Source organism: Marmota marmota, unplaced genomic scaffold (genome assembly GCF_001458135.2).
Source record: "Marmota marmota marmota unplaced genomic scaffold, marMar, whole genome shotgun sequence".
Lineage (NCBI taxonomy): Eukaryota > Metazoa > Chordata > Mammalia > Rodentia > Sciuridae > Marmota > Marmota marmota.
The window spans coordinates 24,897,875-24,916,711 of NW_025999869.1; the positions used below are offsets into that span (position 1 = coordinate 24,897,875).

Below are 18,837 nucleotides of genomic sequence, written 5' to 3' on the forward strand. Positions count from 1 at the left end.
ATGTGGGTCTTCAGTCCTTTGTCCAGCAGATGCCTCTGTGACTCCAATAACATTTTTAATTAATGTATAATCTGAAGCTCCAAAAGTCAAATGCTGCTTGATGGCAGCACTGGAACTTGAGTGACAAAGACTGGGAAGTACCTAGGAGATCTAGATCCACTAAAGGGGGATGAGCCTCCAAGTTGAAAAGGCTCCCATCCCAGACAATAGGGAGTCCAGGATGCTAGGAAGAGCACATTGAGCAGGTCCTTTCCTTTGCCATCCTACTTTGTTTCAGTTTCAATTTTATTGGAAATTGGAGCTAAATAAGGATTTAAAATATAGGTGGCGTTCTTATAGACAAAGTTCTATAGCTAAGAGGGAATGATAGCAAGCGGATCAAGTTTGTTTCCTCTCCCAGACAGCACTGACCTCTGTCACCACATTACTACTAAAATGAAACACAATTATAAAATCATGGAATTATATCTTGGATTTATTTTTTAAAATCTTATTCAAAATATTAAATAATACAATTTCAAATATGAAAAAAACTACTGCAATACAACAGTTTGGGTGTATTTCTATTGTGCTTCCTTTCCTCATTGGGGCAGTCAAGTGTCCAGCCAAGAGGAAGGATGGACGGTGCTGCTTCTTCTCTCTCTACACAAAGCACATGACTGTGGCTCGCCCGGGCCTTGTTTAACACATAGTAGAGGTGATGCTTTCTGAAAAGTTGTAGTGACACTTGTAAGTCAAACATGGTTCAAATCACTTATTTACATACTGATCAATTCTTTGTGATAGAAAGACAGACTCAAAGGAAATACAGTAAATAACTTCCAGTTGCTATAAAAAATAAACAAACAAGAAATAATTTCAAATAATTACAAATAATTTCATTCAGGCATAATTTTAATTTGAAAGACTGAGATACAGTCTTATTTAAGTGACAATGGGCCCTAAAATTTATTCAAACTTACTATACAATAAAAACCAAAATGAACAAATGATATAATTTTAAACTCTGCCCACTGCTTGAAATTTTTGAGGAACCTGTGGTTCAATCAACTGCTAACTAAAAGTAATTCTTCGTCTATTTAACATTTTACCAATTTCTACCTGTAATTTAATTCAATAATTCAAACCAAAAAATGATATCTATATAATATTTTATCTACAATCACTGAAAATTCAGTCTCTTCTGCCAGAATTTTTAGACACATTTAATATGCTACGTAAAACTGTAGTGGGATTGAGCAGTCTCATTATCTTAAACTGTATTTTAATTGCCTAAAATACACAAAGCAATTTTCTGTAGAGAAAAAAGTGTGTTACTTGAATGCAAAGTACTATTACAAATACCCTTGCATATTTTGGCTTGGGACCGCAAAGTAATGTGTCTTTAAAAAATAGTACCTGGATGGCAGAGAATGACTCTAAGTCAATAGTACTAACTATGTTAGAATTTAGTTACAAGTCTGGGATCTTTAAAAGTAGCATTACTTCCAGAACAAGTACAATGAATGGAAAATAACAAAAACTACCAGTGTAAATGTAAGGTAATGCTTAACTCACATTTCAGACAACACCTGATTTAATTCAGCTCTAAAAATGTAGATTTAAAAATCACATACTCCCTGTTTGTGACATTCAATTTCCAAAGCACCAAGGCAAAAGAGAGACATGCGCCTCTCATTTAAGTACCAACTGCCTATGGCAAACAACTGCACAATATCATATAAAAAGTCAAGCAAATAAAATTCTATAATGAGCAAACTCAGTGCTTTAAAAAATATAATCATTGGTAATCTTCAGAGAAGGCATGGCCTCATTAACGTTCTGGTCTAGACGATGATATTCCACTGTTTTGGAACAAAGGCCATCACGCCATTTCCTGCTTTGAACTAGGAGGAAAATCTGGAATAAAAAAGAAAATTAATTAGATGTACAAAAGAAAAAAAAAAAAAAGATATAGTAAAAGTTTTTATAACAAGTGAAATCTCTCTTCAGTTCCCAAAACTAAAATATCAACAATAAAAAAGGCTATTTTGTTTTTTCATCTTATAAACAAGGTCAGACAGTGCTTCTCAGATGTCAATGGACACAGGAGTGACTCTGATTCTGGGGCTCTATTTTTAGCCTGAATTAGGAGCTGAGATGGAGCCCAGTAGCCTACTTTTTCACAAGTCTATTAGGAGTTATAACGAAGATAGTCCAACACCAAACATTAGGGTACAATATCACTAGCATTCAAAAATCTGTCTATCTACAAATTCAAAGCCAGTGATAGGTCAGTAATGACAAATAACCTGAGGGTTAGTTTGTTTGCTATTTTCTTTCTTTTTTGGGGGCCGGGGGGTGGGGTAGGGATGGTAACCAGAGATTAAACTCTGGGGCACTTGGCCACTGAGCCACATCCCCAGCCCTATTTTGTATTTTATTTAGAGAAGGATCTCACTGAGTTGCTTAGCGCCTCACTTTTTTGCTGAGGCTGGCTTTAATCCTCCTGCCTCAGCCTCCTAATCCACTGGAATTACAGGCATTTACCACCACGATCGGCTTTCTTTGCTACTTTCTATTATTAGATTAACTGATTCTCAAAGTTATAAGCATTTTGAAATTGTCTGGCCCAATTTTGCCATTTCTTGGATAAGAAAATGAAGCTCAGAATAGGAAGACGACTTTCCAGGAATTAAAAGCAATAGTCAAGAACTGAGATTTCCTGACCATTAGTATTAAAAAGGAAATTCTGTGTTTGATCTCTCTTTGAGTATTCTGAAAAGCTCAACTCTTCAGCCTTTATGTATGGTACAGAGATGCACTCTTATATTAAATCACCCAGCCAGTGTTTTAGCATAGAAATGTTTGTTACAATATTATTTATGAACCAAAAATTGGAAATCATCTAAATGTCCAATAGGAAAATGGCTGAATCAATTATACAGCTATCAAACAATGTTTTTAAAGAATATTAATATTATAGAAAATGGTCAGGATTTGTTAGGCAAAAAGCAAGATAAAAAAATATATAAAATTCATTTAAAATTTATACACATGTATGTATGAATTATATATACACTTATAGATCAGAAATATTCCAAAATGTTAATACCCTTGGATAATATTTTATTTTCTAAACTCATGTTTTCTGAATTTCCTAAAATAAACATTAAATACTTTTAGAGCCAGTGTGAGTACTATTTAAAAAAAAAAAAAAAGATTATAAAATCATAGTACTCACAACTGAGATATCAATGCTAAATGACGACATAAAAATTTAAAAAAAAATTTTTTTTGTAACATGTTACAACAGCAACTCAGGAAGCTGAGGCAGGAAAATCACAAATTTGAGACCAGCTGTGGTAACTTATTAAGATCCATTTCAGGGGCTGGGGATTTGGCTCAAGCGGTAGTGCGCTCGCCTGGCATGTGTGCGGCCCTGGGTTCGAGCCTCAGCACCACAAACAAACAAAGATGTTGTGTCCACCGAAAACTAAAAATTAAATATTAAAAAAATTCTCTCTCTCTCTCTTAAAAAAAAAAAAAAGATCCACTTCAGCCAGGCATTTAGCACACACCTATAATCCCAGCAGCTTCAGAGGCTGAGGCAGGAGATTCACAAATTCAAAGACAGCCTCAGCAACTTAGGCCCTAAGCAACTTAGCAAGACCCTGTCTCTAAATAAAATATTTTTAAAGGGGCCAGGGTTAAGCACCCCTGGGTTCAATCCCCAGTACCAAAAAAAAAAAAAAAAAAAACACCCTGTCTCAAAATGAAAAATAAAAAGGACTGGGGATAAGGCTCAGTGATATGGCACCCATGGGTTCAATACCTAGTACTGAAGAGGAAAAAAACAAACAAAAAAATATTGACCTTGCGTTTTACTCATTAAGAAATAATTTGACACCTTTTTTTTAAGAAACACATACAAGTATTCTGTCTGTAGTTTGTTAAAATACACCACAGATTTACAAATCAATTAGACAGCTTGATATTTTACCAATTTAAACTAAAATATAATTGATAAGAAATATAACTGAGCTAATAATACACAACGAGGCTGAAAAATCCCCCAAACTTACCTTCCTTTTATTGTGATATGTAACATAAACAATTGCAATACAGAAAGCAAAAAAAATAAGATGAAAAAAGAAATGGCTGTCTTCCTCTTCAACATTTGAGGATGGGGCCTTAAAAGATTTCACTGACTGTTCAATTTCCATGTAACCCCTGTTTTCTTCTAAAGTCTCATCAGACTCATCCCTGGGGCTGGTGGTCCAGTCATAGTCTGGTTCTACATAATCTCCATTGTCCATAGTGTCTTTGGCTGTAGATGGAGAACTATTCAATGAGAGAAGATCCTCCTCCTCCATGCTCGGATCTTCATTGTTATCAGCTTCCTCTTGGGACAGAGAAGTGGTAGGGGAGGGATGGGGGGCTGTAGATGCTCTTCCACTTTTCTCTGTACTGGTTGCGGGAGGGAGAGTGGTACTGATATGGGAAATAGAAGATTTGATCAGGTTTTCTTGTGTTACAGCTTTCATATTTGAAGTAGAAATATGTGAGCTTTGTACAGTTTGGTCCAGTGATTCTGTTAGTGAAAGAGCTGAAATAAAGGAAGAAAGCCATTACCTTGAAATCTCCAACTCATCTCTACCAAGCTAAAAGCAATATTTAGTTCAATTTTTAATTAAGCATTACCCTCTGCTAAATTCTTATAACTTTCTCTCAAGAACTAGTTATTAAGTCTCAATAGCCAGCAATCAGTTATATTTCTTTTAAGTTAATTATTCATCAGGTAAAACAACTGCTTTGCTGGGTAGTAACAATTTAAGTAGCATAATGAACCCACTGTGGCATAGCCCACCACTGAAAGAAAACAGTGGGATCTGACTTTAGGTCAGATGAAAAAGTCCACATACAGCCCTTACCCATTCCTGCTAGCTTCCGTTCATGGAGAGGCTAGACTTCAGTAATCTTTGTCCAGGCTCCACCCTATCCCCAGAACAGAGAGCTGGCTAATCATGGGTCAAGAAGTCACAAAAAAGATATGTAATTTGGAAACTTAATACTTGTAATATAACTAATTTAAGAGAAGATACGAGCAAGCTGTCCAGCATTCCTAAGTGACACTTGAACTGGAAGACTCCCTCATTCAGAGTTTTTAAAGTACCCACAGAAGAAAGAAAGGGAAAAGTCATAAAGGACAAAAATTAGAAACTGGAACTTGAAAGCTCAGTGACAGCTTTGTTAGACTATGATAATGACTGGGGAAGGGGCAGGATCTGTAACTCAGTGATAACAGCACTTTCCTAGTATGTGTGAGGCCCAGAGTTCAATGTTCAACACCTCACAAACACACCAAAAAAAAAAAATATTTACAGCCTGGCGCAGTGGCACACACCTGCAATCCCAGTGACACAGGGGGCTGAGGCAAAAGGATCCCAAGTTTGAGGTCAGCCTCAGCAATTTAGTGAGGCCCTAAGCAAATCAGCAAAACCCTACCTAAAAATAAAAAAAGGCCTGAGAGTGTAGCTCAGTAGAGTACCCCTGGATTCAATCCCCATATGAAAAGAAGAAGAAAACAAAAAGTATTTACAAAGACTGGAGGAGGCAATCTAGGTATAGGAAATGATATCTAGTAGACACCAATTCTCAGTTCCCTATGGTGCTACCTACTCAGCATGGTTTAGAAAATTATTTATGTAAGTAACTATATAACAAGAAGTATTAATAGAGGCAGATTCAACTGAGGAATTCCTGTTGAAATTAACCAGTGTTTCTAATACATAACTGAATGTAGAATTTGTTGAAGACCTTCGAGGACATCTATTATGCTTTTTTTTTTTTTAAAGAGAGAGAGAGAGAGAGAGAATTTTAATATTTATTTTTTTTAGTTTTTGGCGGACACAACAACTTTGTTTGTAAGTGGTGCTGAGGATCTAACCAGGGCCGCAGGCATGCCAGGTGAGCGCACTACCGCTTGAGCCACATCCCCAGCCCTATTATGCTTTTTTTTTTTTTTTTAAAAAGGCTTGTGGGATATAAATATATTTAGATAATATTTTAAAGCCTATCAAATTAAAATAAAATATTTTATGGGGATAAGATTAAACCAAGCCACACTAGGCCTTTCACAAACGTGTGCATGTACAGACAATCCTTTATGTGAATATATTTGTTTACTTAACACAGTTGATATCTATTTCAAGTAGCTGGTTTCAGCTAGGATGAATAGTATCTCCCAAGAAAATAATTTAATAAATTATTTTAAAAAGATTAGGGCTGATGGATGTAACTCAGTTATAGAGCATTTGCCTAGTATGTATGTGCAAGGTCCTGGATTGGATCAACAGCACTGAAAAAAGTAAAAAAAATAAAATGATAGTAGCCAGACATGGTGACACAGACCTATAATCCCAGCTACTCAGGAGGCTGAAGCAGGAAGATCGAAAAGTTTAAGGTTAGCCTGGGCAACATAACAAGACCCTATCTAAAAATAAAATTTTTATTTTTTTTATTGATTTTAATTTTTAAATACATGACAGCGGAATGCATTACAATTCTTTTTTTAAAATTTTTTTTAATATTTATTTTTTTACTTTTCAGCAGACACAACATCTTTAACCTCCCCTCTTCTGATAAGCTAGCCCTCCCTCCTTACATTAGTCTCTCTTGCCCATGGTCATTATCTCTTATCACAACTCTTCCATCAACTATTTCATGCATTCTACTTGCTGACACAGCCTCCTATCCTTTCAGCTCATCCCCTGGTATTCTCAATCCATCAAGACTACTACTCTCTGATCCTCACACTTTTCACCCATCCTTGGCCTCCACCAAACCCCACCAATACATACTCTTCGCTTTTTTAACCAAGATTCAATTCTGTGATCAGCCATTACAATCCCTGCCCTACATCCACAGCCCCTTCCCTTCCCTCTTACTCATTTTGACTCATTCATTTGGTGAGGCAAAATCTACCCCTCATTAAATCAAGCTTTCCGACAATTCACCAAGGGCATCAAGCAGCTGAACATGGCTGGAAATAAATATACATCCTTGCTACTGTTTTCATTTGAAATTCAAAACCAAAAATTCAGATTATGTTTAAAGATATATAAAGATATTATATACTGTATTTCTGGTCCATTTGCCCTCCTCCCCTCTTAGGATGCAATTCACATTTTCCTCTATCAAATTTCCAACACCTTCTCTGTTACTCTCATTTTCAACTGACATCACTTCCTAACTTCTCAGTGAAAAATGAAGCCATCAGAAGGGAACTTTTGTGAACTGCCAGAACTCTGGACCCATATGCCTGCTTGACATCTCCTCTCAGATGTCTGACATTCAAATTAACAGGTTCAAAATGGATTATCACTGGTTTACAGGAAGACAGATGTACTCTTCCCTATTTCTCCCACTAAGAACCACTAAAACCTTTGAACATTATATACATATAATGTAAGAAGACTCTGAAAGGTGGAAAGAACAAGGCAGGACAGTTACAAGACTCAGAACCTAAGAAATGACATGGTAGTGACTTCCCCGGTACTATAGCTTGGATCTGTAATGTTCCCCAAAGGTCCATATGTTAAAGGCTTGGTGCCCAGCTTGGCAGTATTGAGAGGTGGTAGAAACTTTAAGATGTAGGACCTACTGGGAGGTCAGATCACTGGGAGCTCCCTTGAAGGGGATCATGGATGCCACGCTCTTCCCTTCTCCCCAGTCTTTGCTCCTCCTCAGCTTTGCTTCCCAGCCATGAGGTATACAGTTTTGCTTTACTATGAGCTCCTGCCATGATGTGCCACAACAGAGCCAAAACAATGGGGCCAACCAATCATGAAGTGAAACTTCTAGAACTGTGACTCAAAGTAAATCTTTTCTTTTTATAAGCTCAACATCTCGTATTTGTTAGAGTGATGAAAAAGTGGACTCACAGTCCTGAATTTTCTTTTTATCTCATGTATCCCAAACTGGCAGATAAAGAAGCAAGCAACCTGAAAACAAGAAGAGGTATTGTTATGGTTTAGATATGGTGTCCCCCAAAAGCTCATCTGTGAGACAACGCAAGAAGGTTGGGAGGAGAAATGATTGGGTTATAGCTTTAGCCTAATCAATGAGTTAATCCCTAATGGGATTAATTGAAGGGTAGGTTGTGGCTAGAGGGGGGTGGGAACTGGAGAATGGCTTTGGTGTATGTATTTTGTATCTAGAGAATGGACTCTCTCTCTCTGCTTCTTGATCACCATAATGTGAACCTCTTCCCTCTGCCACACACTCCACCATGATGTTCAGCCTCATATTGAGCCCCAAGAAATGGAGCCAGCCTTCTATGGACCAAGACCTCTGAAACTGTGAGCCCTCAAATAATCTCTTCCTCCTCTATTAATTGTGCTGGTCAGGTCCTTTAGTCACAGCAGCAAAAAAGCTGACTAAAACAGGTACTGACAGAATTGTCCCCTAAGAGGCTACTTTCTCTAGCCAAAAGATCAGGAAAGAATAACAGGTACCCTCTTCCCCTCCCCAATGGAACAGTGCCAGAAGAAAACGAATATACAGTCAAGATTTCAACCATCATCAAACAATAACAAGGCCACCCCCACAATTATTCAGTGCAGACGCTGAGGGAAGCCAGAATCCTACCCCCACCCAAGAAAAACAAGGAGACCACCACTATTTAGGTGTCAACAGCAAGCAAATGTAAATAACAAGATTTGTACCCCTACACCAGTAATGTGTGTGCAGCAACCCCTGCCACAGCAGTGTTACAAAAAAAAAAAAAGAAAGACAAAACATTTTAATAAAAGAAGAAGCTGGAGAGGTGGCTAGGTGGCAGACACCTGTAATCCCAATGACTCAGGAGCGTGAGGCAGGAGNTCTTTGTTTGTATGTGGTGCTGAGGATCGAACCTGGGCCGCACGCATGCCAGGCGAGCGCGCTACCGCTTGAGCCACATCCCCAGCCCTACAATTCTTATTACACATATAGAGCACAATTTTTCATATCTCTGTTTGTATATAAAGTATGTTCACACCAATTCATGTCTTCATACATGTACTTTGGATAATGATGTCCATCACATTCCACCATCATTGCTAACCCCCTGCCCCTTCACTTCCCCTCCCACCCCTCAACCTATCTACAGTTCATCTTTTCCTCCCATGCTCCCCCTCCCTACTCCACTATGAGTCAGACTCCTTATATCAGAGAAAACATTTGGCATTTGTTTTTTGGGGATTGGCTAATCACTTAGCATTATCTTATCCAACTCCATCCGTTTACCTGCGAATGCCATGATTTTATCCTCTTTTATTGCTGAGTAATATTCCATTATGTATATATGCCACATTTTTTTAATCCATTCATCTATTGAAGGGCATCTAGGTTGGTTCCACAGTTTAGCTATTGTGAATTGTGCTGCTATAAACATCGATGTGGCTGTGTCCCTGTAGTATGCTGTTTTTAAGACCTTTGGGTATAGACCGAGGAGAATAGCTGGGTCAAATGATGGTTCCATTCCCAGTTTTCCAACAAATCTCCATACTGCTTTCCATATTGGCTGCACCAATTTGCAGTCCCACCAGCAAGTGTGCCTTTTCCCCCCACATCCTTGCCAACACTTATTGTTGTTTGTCTTCATAATAGCTGCCATTCTGACTGGAGTGAGATGATATCTTAGAGGAGTTTTGATTTGCATTTCTCTAATTGCTAGAGATGATGAACATTTTTTTCATATATTTGTTGATTGATTATATGTCATCTTCTGAGAAATGTCTGTTCATGTCCTTGGCCCATTTATTGATTGGGTTATTTGTAGGTTTTTTTTTGGGGGGGGGAGGGGGGTGCCTAGCTTTAAAAGGGGGATGGGAATATAGTTCAGTGGTCATGTACTTGCCTAGCATGTGTGATGCCCTACATTCAACCCCCCGTGCTACAAAAATAAAAATAAAGAAAGAAAATAAAAAATTAAACTCTCTTAAAACATTCTCAGTTATTGGGTTCCTTGAAATTGTTTACTAGAAGAAAAGAAAAATAGGGGCTGAGGCTGTAGCTCAGTGGTAGAGCGCTTGTCTTGCATGCGTGAGACCCTGGGTTCAATTCCCAGCACCACATAAAAATAAACAAATAAAGATATTGTGCCATCTACAACTAAAAAATATATTTAAAAAAAGAAAGAAAAGAAAAATAGGACCTCTTGCAGAGTACACAATTCAAAAACTATTAAACAGGGACTTCTAAAAAGAATTTTTACATTCATCACTTCAACTTAGTTAAGTTCAGGTTATACATTACTATTTCTATAATGCATTTAACTTTTGTCCCAAAGTATAGCCAGTCATGTTTTTAAATAAAATTAAAAATTCAAATAACTGAGAGCCAAGTAATTAACCATGACTTTCAAAACAATTGTTATTCTACATCTGACTTTTTGGATACTCATTTATGTCTAAAGAACACAAGCTGATACCTGGGGGAATGATTATAAAGAAAGTCTCCATGGAGCACTCTAGAATTCACAATCCTCAGCAGATCTCTCCTTCCATCCTCCATTCTCTTGGTATAACTAAAACCTAACAGTCCCTTAAAGACACACTAGCCCTACAACCCTTTTAATTAATAATTTATTCTCCCACCATCCTTGTACCACAGATTCTGCCTCATACAGATTAGACCATTCCCTCCATAAGCTCCACAAGCTGTGAGTCTCGTATCTTCAGCTATCACTCACTTTTGTCAGGTTGTGTCCTCTAATTTTTAATGATTTCAGCTCCTGGCTCTTAAAGTTTAATACAAGACAAGTACTCCTGTCTTGATTTCAACATCTTTAACCTCCCCTCTTCTGATAAGCTAGCCCTCCCTCCTTACATTAGTCTCTCTTGCCCATGGTCATTATCTCTTATCACAACTCTTCCATCAACTATTTCATGCATTCTACTTGCTGACACAGCCTCCTATCCTTTCAGCTCATCCCCTGGTATTCTCAATCCATCAAGACTACTACTCTCTGATCCTCACACTTTTCACCCATCCTTGGCCTCCACCAAACCCCACCAATACATACTCTTCGCTTTTTTAACCAAGATTCAATTCTGTGATCAGCCATTACAATCCCTGCCCTACATCCACAGCCCCTTCCCTTCCCTCTTACTCATTTTGACTCATTCATTTGGTGAGGCAAAATCTACCCCTCATTAAATCAAGCTTTCCGACAATTCACCAAGGGCATCAAGCAGCTGAACATGGCTGGAAATAAATATACATCCTTGCTACTGTTTTCATTTGAAATTCAAAACCAAAAATTCAGATTATGTTTAAAGATATATAAAGATATTATATACTGTATTTCTGGTCCATTTGCCCTCCTCCCCTCTTAGGATGCAATTCACATTTTCCTCTATCAAATTTCCAACACCTTCTCTGTTACTCTCATTTTCAACTGACATCACTTCCTAACTTCTCAGTGAAAAATGAAGCCATCAGAAGGGAACTTTTGTGAACTGCCAGAACTCTGGACCCATATGCCTGCTTGACATCTCCTCTCAGATGTCTGACATTCAAATTAACAGGTTNAAAAAAAAAAAAAAAAAAAAAACAAAACTGAAAGAGAAAGATTAAATAAGTCCCATAGGATAGTACAAAAAAGTCCAGGTTTCAATCCAAAATTATCTGTCATGCCAAGAACCAGGAAGATGTCAAGCTATATGAAAAACACAATCAACAGATGCTACCAGAGCTAGCCACAGTGGTACACTCTGTAATCCCTGTTACTCAGAAGGCTGAGGCAGGAGGATCCCAAATCAGAGGCCAGCCTAGACAACTTAACAAGAACCTATCTCAATCAATCAATCAATCAATCAATAAAGCCTGGGATGTAGCTCAGTGGCAGATTGTTCCTAGATTCACTCCCCAGAATCAAATGAATAAATAAGATGCTCAGGAGGTGAATTTAAGAGCAGAATGAAGGCAGTCAGGAGAAAAAAAAAAAAAAACAGTGAACTGAAAGAATAACAGAAATTATCCAGGCTGTAGAAACAGACTATAGAAAAACAAACAGAACCTCAAAGACCTGAGGGGCAAAAACGAAAAAACCTAGCATGTATTAGATCAGAAAGAGAGGAGAAAAAGGGTTAAACCAGATACTGAGGCTAGGGATGTAACTCAGTTGGTAGAGCATGGGCTTAGCATGTGTATGGCCCTGAGTTCAATCCCCAGTATTACAAAAAAAAAAAAAAGAAAGACAAAACATTTTAATAAAAGAAGAAGCTGGAGAGGTGGCTAGGTGGCAGACACCTGTAATCCCAATGACTCAGGAGCGTGAGGCAGGAGATTGCAAATTTGAGGCGAGTCTCATTAATTGACTGAGACTCTGTCTCAAAATTTAAAAGGGCTGAGGATGTCGACCAGTAGAAGAGCAGTCCCCAGTTCAACTAGGAAGAGATGGAGAGAGGAAGGGAGGAAAAGAAAAAGAAAAATTTTTCAAACATTTGGAAACTAAACAATACACTTTTTTTTTTCTGCCAGTACTGGAGATTGAACTCATGAGGGCAAGGGCTCTGCCATTCAGCCACAGCCACAACTGTGTTAGCATCTACAGATTTGTGTTTTTCATATACCTTGACATCTTCCTGGTTCTTGGTATGAGAGATGATTTTGCTCCCCACACTTTTTTTTTGAGATAAGGTCTTGCTAAGGCTGGCCTGAAATTTGTGATCCACCTGCATCAGCCTTCCCAGTAGTTGAGATTACAGGCATAAACCACAATGCTTATCTTAAACAACATACTTCTATGCAATTTATAAATCAAAGAGAAAGTCTCAAGGGGAAAAAAAGCATTGAGCTGAATGCAAATGAAAATATAACATGTTAAGGTATGTGAGATACAGCTAAAGCAATGACAAGGAAATTTATACCACTAAAAGCATATAAAAAATAAAAGCATATAAAAGAGGGACTGTCTTAAAACAATCATGTAAGCTCCTATCTCAATAACCAAGAAGAGACAAACTCAAAATCCAGAAAGCAAATAATAAAGATAATATAAAATTGAAAACAGGAAAATACTAAAAATCAATGAAACAAAGAGTTGGTTCTTTGAAAAGATAAAGATTAGAAAAACTGACAAATCCCTACCAAGAAAGACAAAATAAAATGAGAAAAAAGACATAAATTATCAACATCAGAAATTAACAAGGGATATAAGTCAGATACAACAGACATCAAATAAAAAATAATCATGAATTACACCACACACATAAATATGACAACTTGTATGACACAAAGTTCTTGGAAAGCACAAACTACCACAATTCACCTACTATGAAATATATCATTTGATTAGCCCTATAAATATTAAGGAAATAGAATTCTTAACTTAAAGCTCCTAAGAAATAAATCTCCAGGCCCAGATGGTTTCATCAATTTCTACCACACATTTAAACAAGAATCAATACCAATTCTACACAATCTCTTCCAGAGAATTAAAAAAAAAAAAAAATACTTATCAATTCATTTTATAAAGCTAACCAAAAAAAAAAAAAAAAAAAGAAAAACAAAACATATTAATAAAAGAAGAAGCTGGCTAGGTGGCAGACACCTGTAATCCCAATGATTCAGAAGCTTGAGGCAGGAGACTGCAAAAAAATACTTATCAATTCATTTTTTTTTTAATTTTTTACTTATTTTTTAGTTTTTGGCGGACACAACATCTTTGTTTGTATGTGGTGCTGAGGATCGAACCCAGGCCACATGCATGCCAGGCAAGCGCGCCACCGCTTGAGCCACATCCCCAGCCCCTCAATTCATTTTTTAAAGCTAATCAAAAAAAGAAAGACAAAACATATTAATAAAAGAAGAATTTGGCTAGGTACCAAAACCAAACACCTTACGGAAAAAGGAAACTACAGATTGATATCTCTTGTGAATATACATGAAAAAATCCTTAACAAATATTAGCAAATAAAAATCTGCAATATAAATGCTATATTTTGGAGGTTGAATGGTGCCCAAAGGCCCATGTGTTAAAGATTTGGTTTGGGTCCCAGTGTTGTACTATTAAGAAGCTGTGGAACCTCTACAGGTAAAGACTTGTGGAAGATCCTTAGGTTATTGGGGGCATGCTCTCAAAGGAGAATTTTGGACCCTTGACTCTTCCTCTTCCTCTTCCTGCTTCCTGTTTGATGTTTGCCCCTCCATATATTTCCACTATGATGACAGTCCTCACCAGTGACCCAAAGCCATAAGACCACACAATCTTCCAATGGAACCTCCAGAATCATAAGTCAAATAAACCATACTCTATATAAGTTAATAGTCTCAGGTATTTCATTATAGTAACATGAAGCTGACTAGTACAATAAAAATCAATTAAAAGATCTGGGGCTGTAGCTCAATGGTAGAGATCATACTTAGCATACATAGGCCCTAGGTTTCATCCCAGCACCACCAGAATACAAAAATTAAAAGTATAGACCAGGAATAATGAAGTTTATTCTTGAGATGCAAGACTGGTTCAATATTATTAAAGCAATCAATGTAATCTACCATTTTAGATACAAAAATTAACTAAAAATAGCTGGGCACAGTGTTGTATCCTGAGGTAGAGGCAGGAGGACTGCAAGTTCAAGGCTAGCCTGGACAACTTAGTAAGACCCTGTCTTAAAACAAAAAAAAAAAAAATTTAAAAAGGACTAAGGCTATAACTCCATGGTAGGGCACCTGCCTGATATGTATGACAAGTTCAATCTTCAGCACCAAAAATTAAAACTAAAAATAAGTCACATATTGAAATATAAAACTATGAATCCTTTAGAAAAAATACGAGACAATCTTTGAAATTTAGGGTTAGAAAAAACAATCCAGTCCCAAAATAGCCAAAAGACATTAAGAGACATTTCACAAAAGAGAATACACAGATGGCAAATAAGCATATAAAAATATAATAAGCCATTAGGAAAATGCAAATCAAAACTACAATGAGATATCACTACACCTCTATCAGAATGGCTAAAATGAAACATAAGAACACCACCAAAAGAGGTGAGGATGCAGAGAAACCAGATCACTCATATGTTGCTGGTGTGAATATAAAATAGAACAGAGGCTCTGGGAAACAATCTGGCAGTTTCTTTAAAAAAAAAAAAACTAAATATATAACTATCATATGACTCAAAATTATACTCGAAGGCATTTATTCCAGAAAAATGAAAACTTATGTTCAGACAGAAATCAGTACACAAATGTTTACAGCAGCTTTATTCATAATAGCCAGAAACTGGAAACAACCAGACATCCTTCAACAGATGGATTATTAAAGTATAATATATTCATACTATGGAATACTAATCAGCAATAAAAAGGAACAAACTATTGACACATACTACAACCTAGATGAATCTCCAGAGAATTGTGTAAGTGAAAAAAGCCAATCCAATGGTTATATACTACATGATTACATTTATATAAGACTCCCAAAATGATACCATTATGGAAATGGAAAACAAATTTATGGTTGCCAGAAGTTCTGGAGAGGGTGGAGCAGAAAGGAACAGGGGTGACCTCAGAGGGGCAACAAGTGGCAATGGAAATACCCTTGATTGGAAATGCCAATGGAAATCTTGACTATATCAATGTCAATATCCTGCACGTGATATTATACTACAGTTTTGCAAGATGCTACAACTTCAGAAAACCGAGTAAAGGGTATGGAAAATCTCTATAATTATTTCTTACAACCGCTAATTCTCTCAAAAAAAAAATAAAGAAATGAATATCTAAACCCCACTCCAAAAAATTTAAAAAAAAAAAAAACCACCTTGCTGTACCCACAGTCTCCATCTCAAATAATGGAACTCCATCATTCTATTTATTCAATCCAAAAACCCTGGAGTTGTCATTTTCTTAACACCTCACATCCAATCTGTTACTATACCTTTAAAATTTGAAGACTTTTCACCTGTCCACTGCTACTGTCTACTCCAAGCCTCACCTGGATTATTACAATAGCTTCCTAACTGATCTGGCTCCTTCCACCCTAACCCATGCTGTCCACACTCAACAAGATAGCCTGTAAAAATTTAAATTGGATGAGGTCATTCTTCTACTTAAAAAACCCTCCAGGGGCTCTCCCTTTCTCTCAAAAACCAAAGTCTATATAATAATGCAAAAGATCTGGCCTGGTTAACTCACTCTCAGTGTCACTTGCTAATCTCCCTACCTGTTCCACCCCCACCACTTATTTAGCAAGTAGTAGGCATTTAATGTTTATTGAATGTGCTCTTCATCCAATTCTCACCACCAACTAACTACACATGGCATCCCAAGTAGTGTCTCTACACCTACCCCTGCTCCTGAAAAGCCCAGGAAACACTACCTGCTCTAAAAATACCTTTAATATTACCCTTACTAATGATGTAACTTCAATACCTAGCACCAAGTAGGAGCAGAATGTGTATTGTTCAAGAAATAAAAACTTAAAAGTAATACACAAATACCACACAGGAAAATAACTAAGAATTCATCTGATACATTTGATCCAAAGTAAATCAACTTCCTTGACCTCTTCTCCTTCAAATCAGAGAAGTTGATCCAGTTAGCTATTAAGAATTTTCAGAACAGAGACAACTCCTGCTTTACGGATTTAATTGCTTAGCTTCTACAAACATACACGTTACTCTAGGTGTCTAAATCTTCCATTTCTATCCTTTCCTAATTGGTATTACCTCTTTAGCTAAAACTTAACATTTTAAAAATAGGACTTTTTAAATTTTTCTTCTTTAATTTTTTCTTTTTTTAAAAAAAATGACTTAAAATAAAATCATATTGGCATTTTTCAAACTTGAGAATGAAGAAGACCCTGAGAACTCACTCACATGCTGGTTTAAGAAAACTTGCATTAAAAATTAAATGTATTGGGGCTGGGGTTGTGGCTCAGCGGTAGAGCACTCACCTAGCATGTGCAAGGCCATGGGTTCAAACCTCAGCACCACATAAAGATAAATAAACAAAATAAAGGTATTGTTTCCAACTACAATTTAAAAAAATAAATATTTAAAAAAATAAATAAATGTATTACAGATTAAATTAAGGTGATCATTAGGGAACAAAGATAGCAAATGTAGAAAAGCAGGCACTTTTGAAACAGCTCAGCAAGGCTTGAACATAAGCTGGTCATCCAGTGATACAAAATGAGTATTTTTTTTTTTTAGATTTTATCAAAACAAAAACATAAAACTTATGAATTCCTACACACTTCCAAGAATACACCAAGCACTGAAATTTTAAGAAATCTACTATGAAACAAATTTAAATAAACCTAATATGGTAACTTTCTGTAGGCTTATTTGAAATTTGAAACCCAACACATTCTAGATTTAAATTTTTTTATTATAAGAGTGATTACATTGACATTATTCCACATAAGGCATGCTTGCAAAAAAATACTTACATTACCCCAAACTTTATAAATGCTACACTACTGCAATGGAGCTTCTATAAAAAAAACATATATGTTCATTTTCATTAAAGTTATTTTCAGTAGGAAATAATCTGAATTTATAACATTCAAAATAGGTATAAATAAAGACAATTTTAAAAGATAAAGATTCCCTAAAATCTTCAATATGGTTACAGCAATATTTAAGTACTCTAAGAAATAAAAACAGAGACAAAAGGACACCTTAATACTTCACAGTCCCCCTCATTTGCCCCTCTCCCCCAACACAAGATTTTCAACCAAAAAATCTATTTCTGTAACTACTTCCTAGCTATACAGACTTCTTAATCATTCCAGCTGGAAATACAGATATTTAAATGTCATTTTGTTCTAAGATAATCAAATGATCCAAACAATTATGCTACTCAAATACTTTAGGAACAGAAATACCAACATTAACCAGGGAAATCCTCCTTACATTTTACTAATGATGAAAGGGCCTTGGGAAAATGGATCACAATGACCACAGTCCTTCCCCTCAGACTTGCAAACAACTCTGGGAAGGCAATGTATTGTACTACCTTCAGTGTTTTTGAGGAAATATGTACCCAAAGCACTGTAGTAAAATGTATGGCTGGATGTTCAGGATTGGCAAAGGAATAAATCTATACAGCATCATGGAGGGGGTGTGGTGGAGGAGGCCCATTTACCTCATGTCAGGGAAGGGAAAGAGAGAGGGGAAAAAAAGATAGGAGTTCCACAGTTCTCTTTAAGGGCGCCCCCCACTGGCATAACTTCCTCTAACAAGGTGCTCAAGAGGGCCAGGGCAAGCCCCTTGCTGCCTCCCACATGGCGGGGTACCATGCTTCCAATAAGAGGGTTTAAAACATTTTTTCACACTATTTTTCATCTGAAAACTCAAAAAAAAAAAAAAGACTTTGGAAGAAAAGGACTGTGTCTTGGACTGAAAGAAAATCGAGACTACTGAACAAGATACTGCTAAATCATTCTAAATTCTTACTAGTGGATTTTTCCCCACTAAGTCTCAATCTTATCTACAAGGTAACGTCTGCAAAGAAGAAATCCTTTCTCTCTCAAATCCATTAAATTGAGGCAGTGTTGTCCTGGATAACCCAAGATACAGAGAAGGGGACCACAGTTTACAAATAATCTTTTATCTTTTTTTTTTTTTTTTTTGGTACTGGGGATTGAACTCAAGGACTGAGCCACATCCCCAGCCCTATTTTGTATTTTATGAGTTGCTTAGTGCCTCGCTTTTGCTAAGGCTGCCTTTGAACTTGTGATCCTCCTGCATCAGCCTCCTGAGCCTGGTTCCCAACCTTTTTTCTTTTTTCTTTCTTTTCTTTCTTTCTTTCTCTCTCTCTCTCTCTCTCTCTCTCTCTCTCTCTCTCTCTCTC

At 36.8% G+C, this 18,837-nt stretch overlaps 1 protein-coding gene across 1 annotated transcript in view; it reads right to left on the reverse strand.

Annotated features, from left to right (window-relative positions):
* Nucleotides 1–454: 454 nt before the first annotated feature.
* CUNH5orf15 (chromosome unknown C5orf15 homolog) overlaps nucleotides 455–18,837 on the reverse strand; it is a 20,678-nt gene continuing 2,295 nt past the window's right edge. The window contains exons 2-3 of the mRNA XM_015492760.2: nucleotides 4,065–4,588; nucleotides 455–1,899 (exon numbers count right to left, since the gene is read on the reverse strand). Coding sequence (XP_015348246.1) covers nucleotides 1,768–1,899; nucleotides 4,065–4,588 — 656 coding nt within the window. The 3' untranslated portion in view covers nucleotides 455–1,767. The remainder of the gene's footprint in view (nucleotides 1,900–4,064; nucleotides 4,589–18,837) is intronic.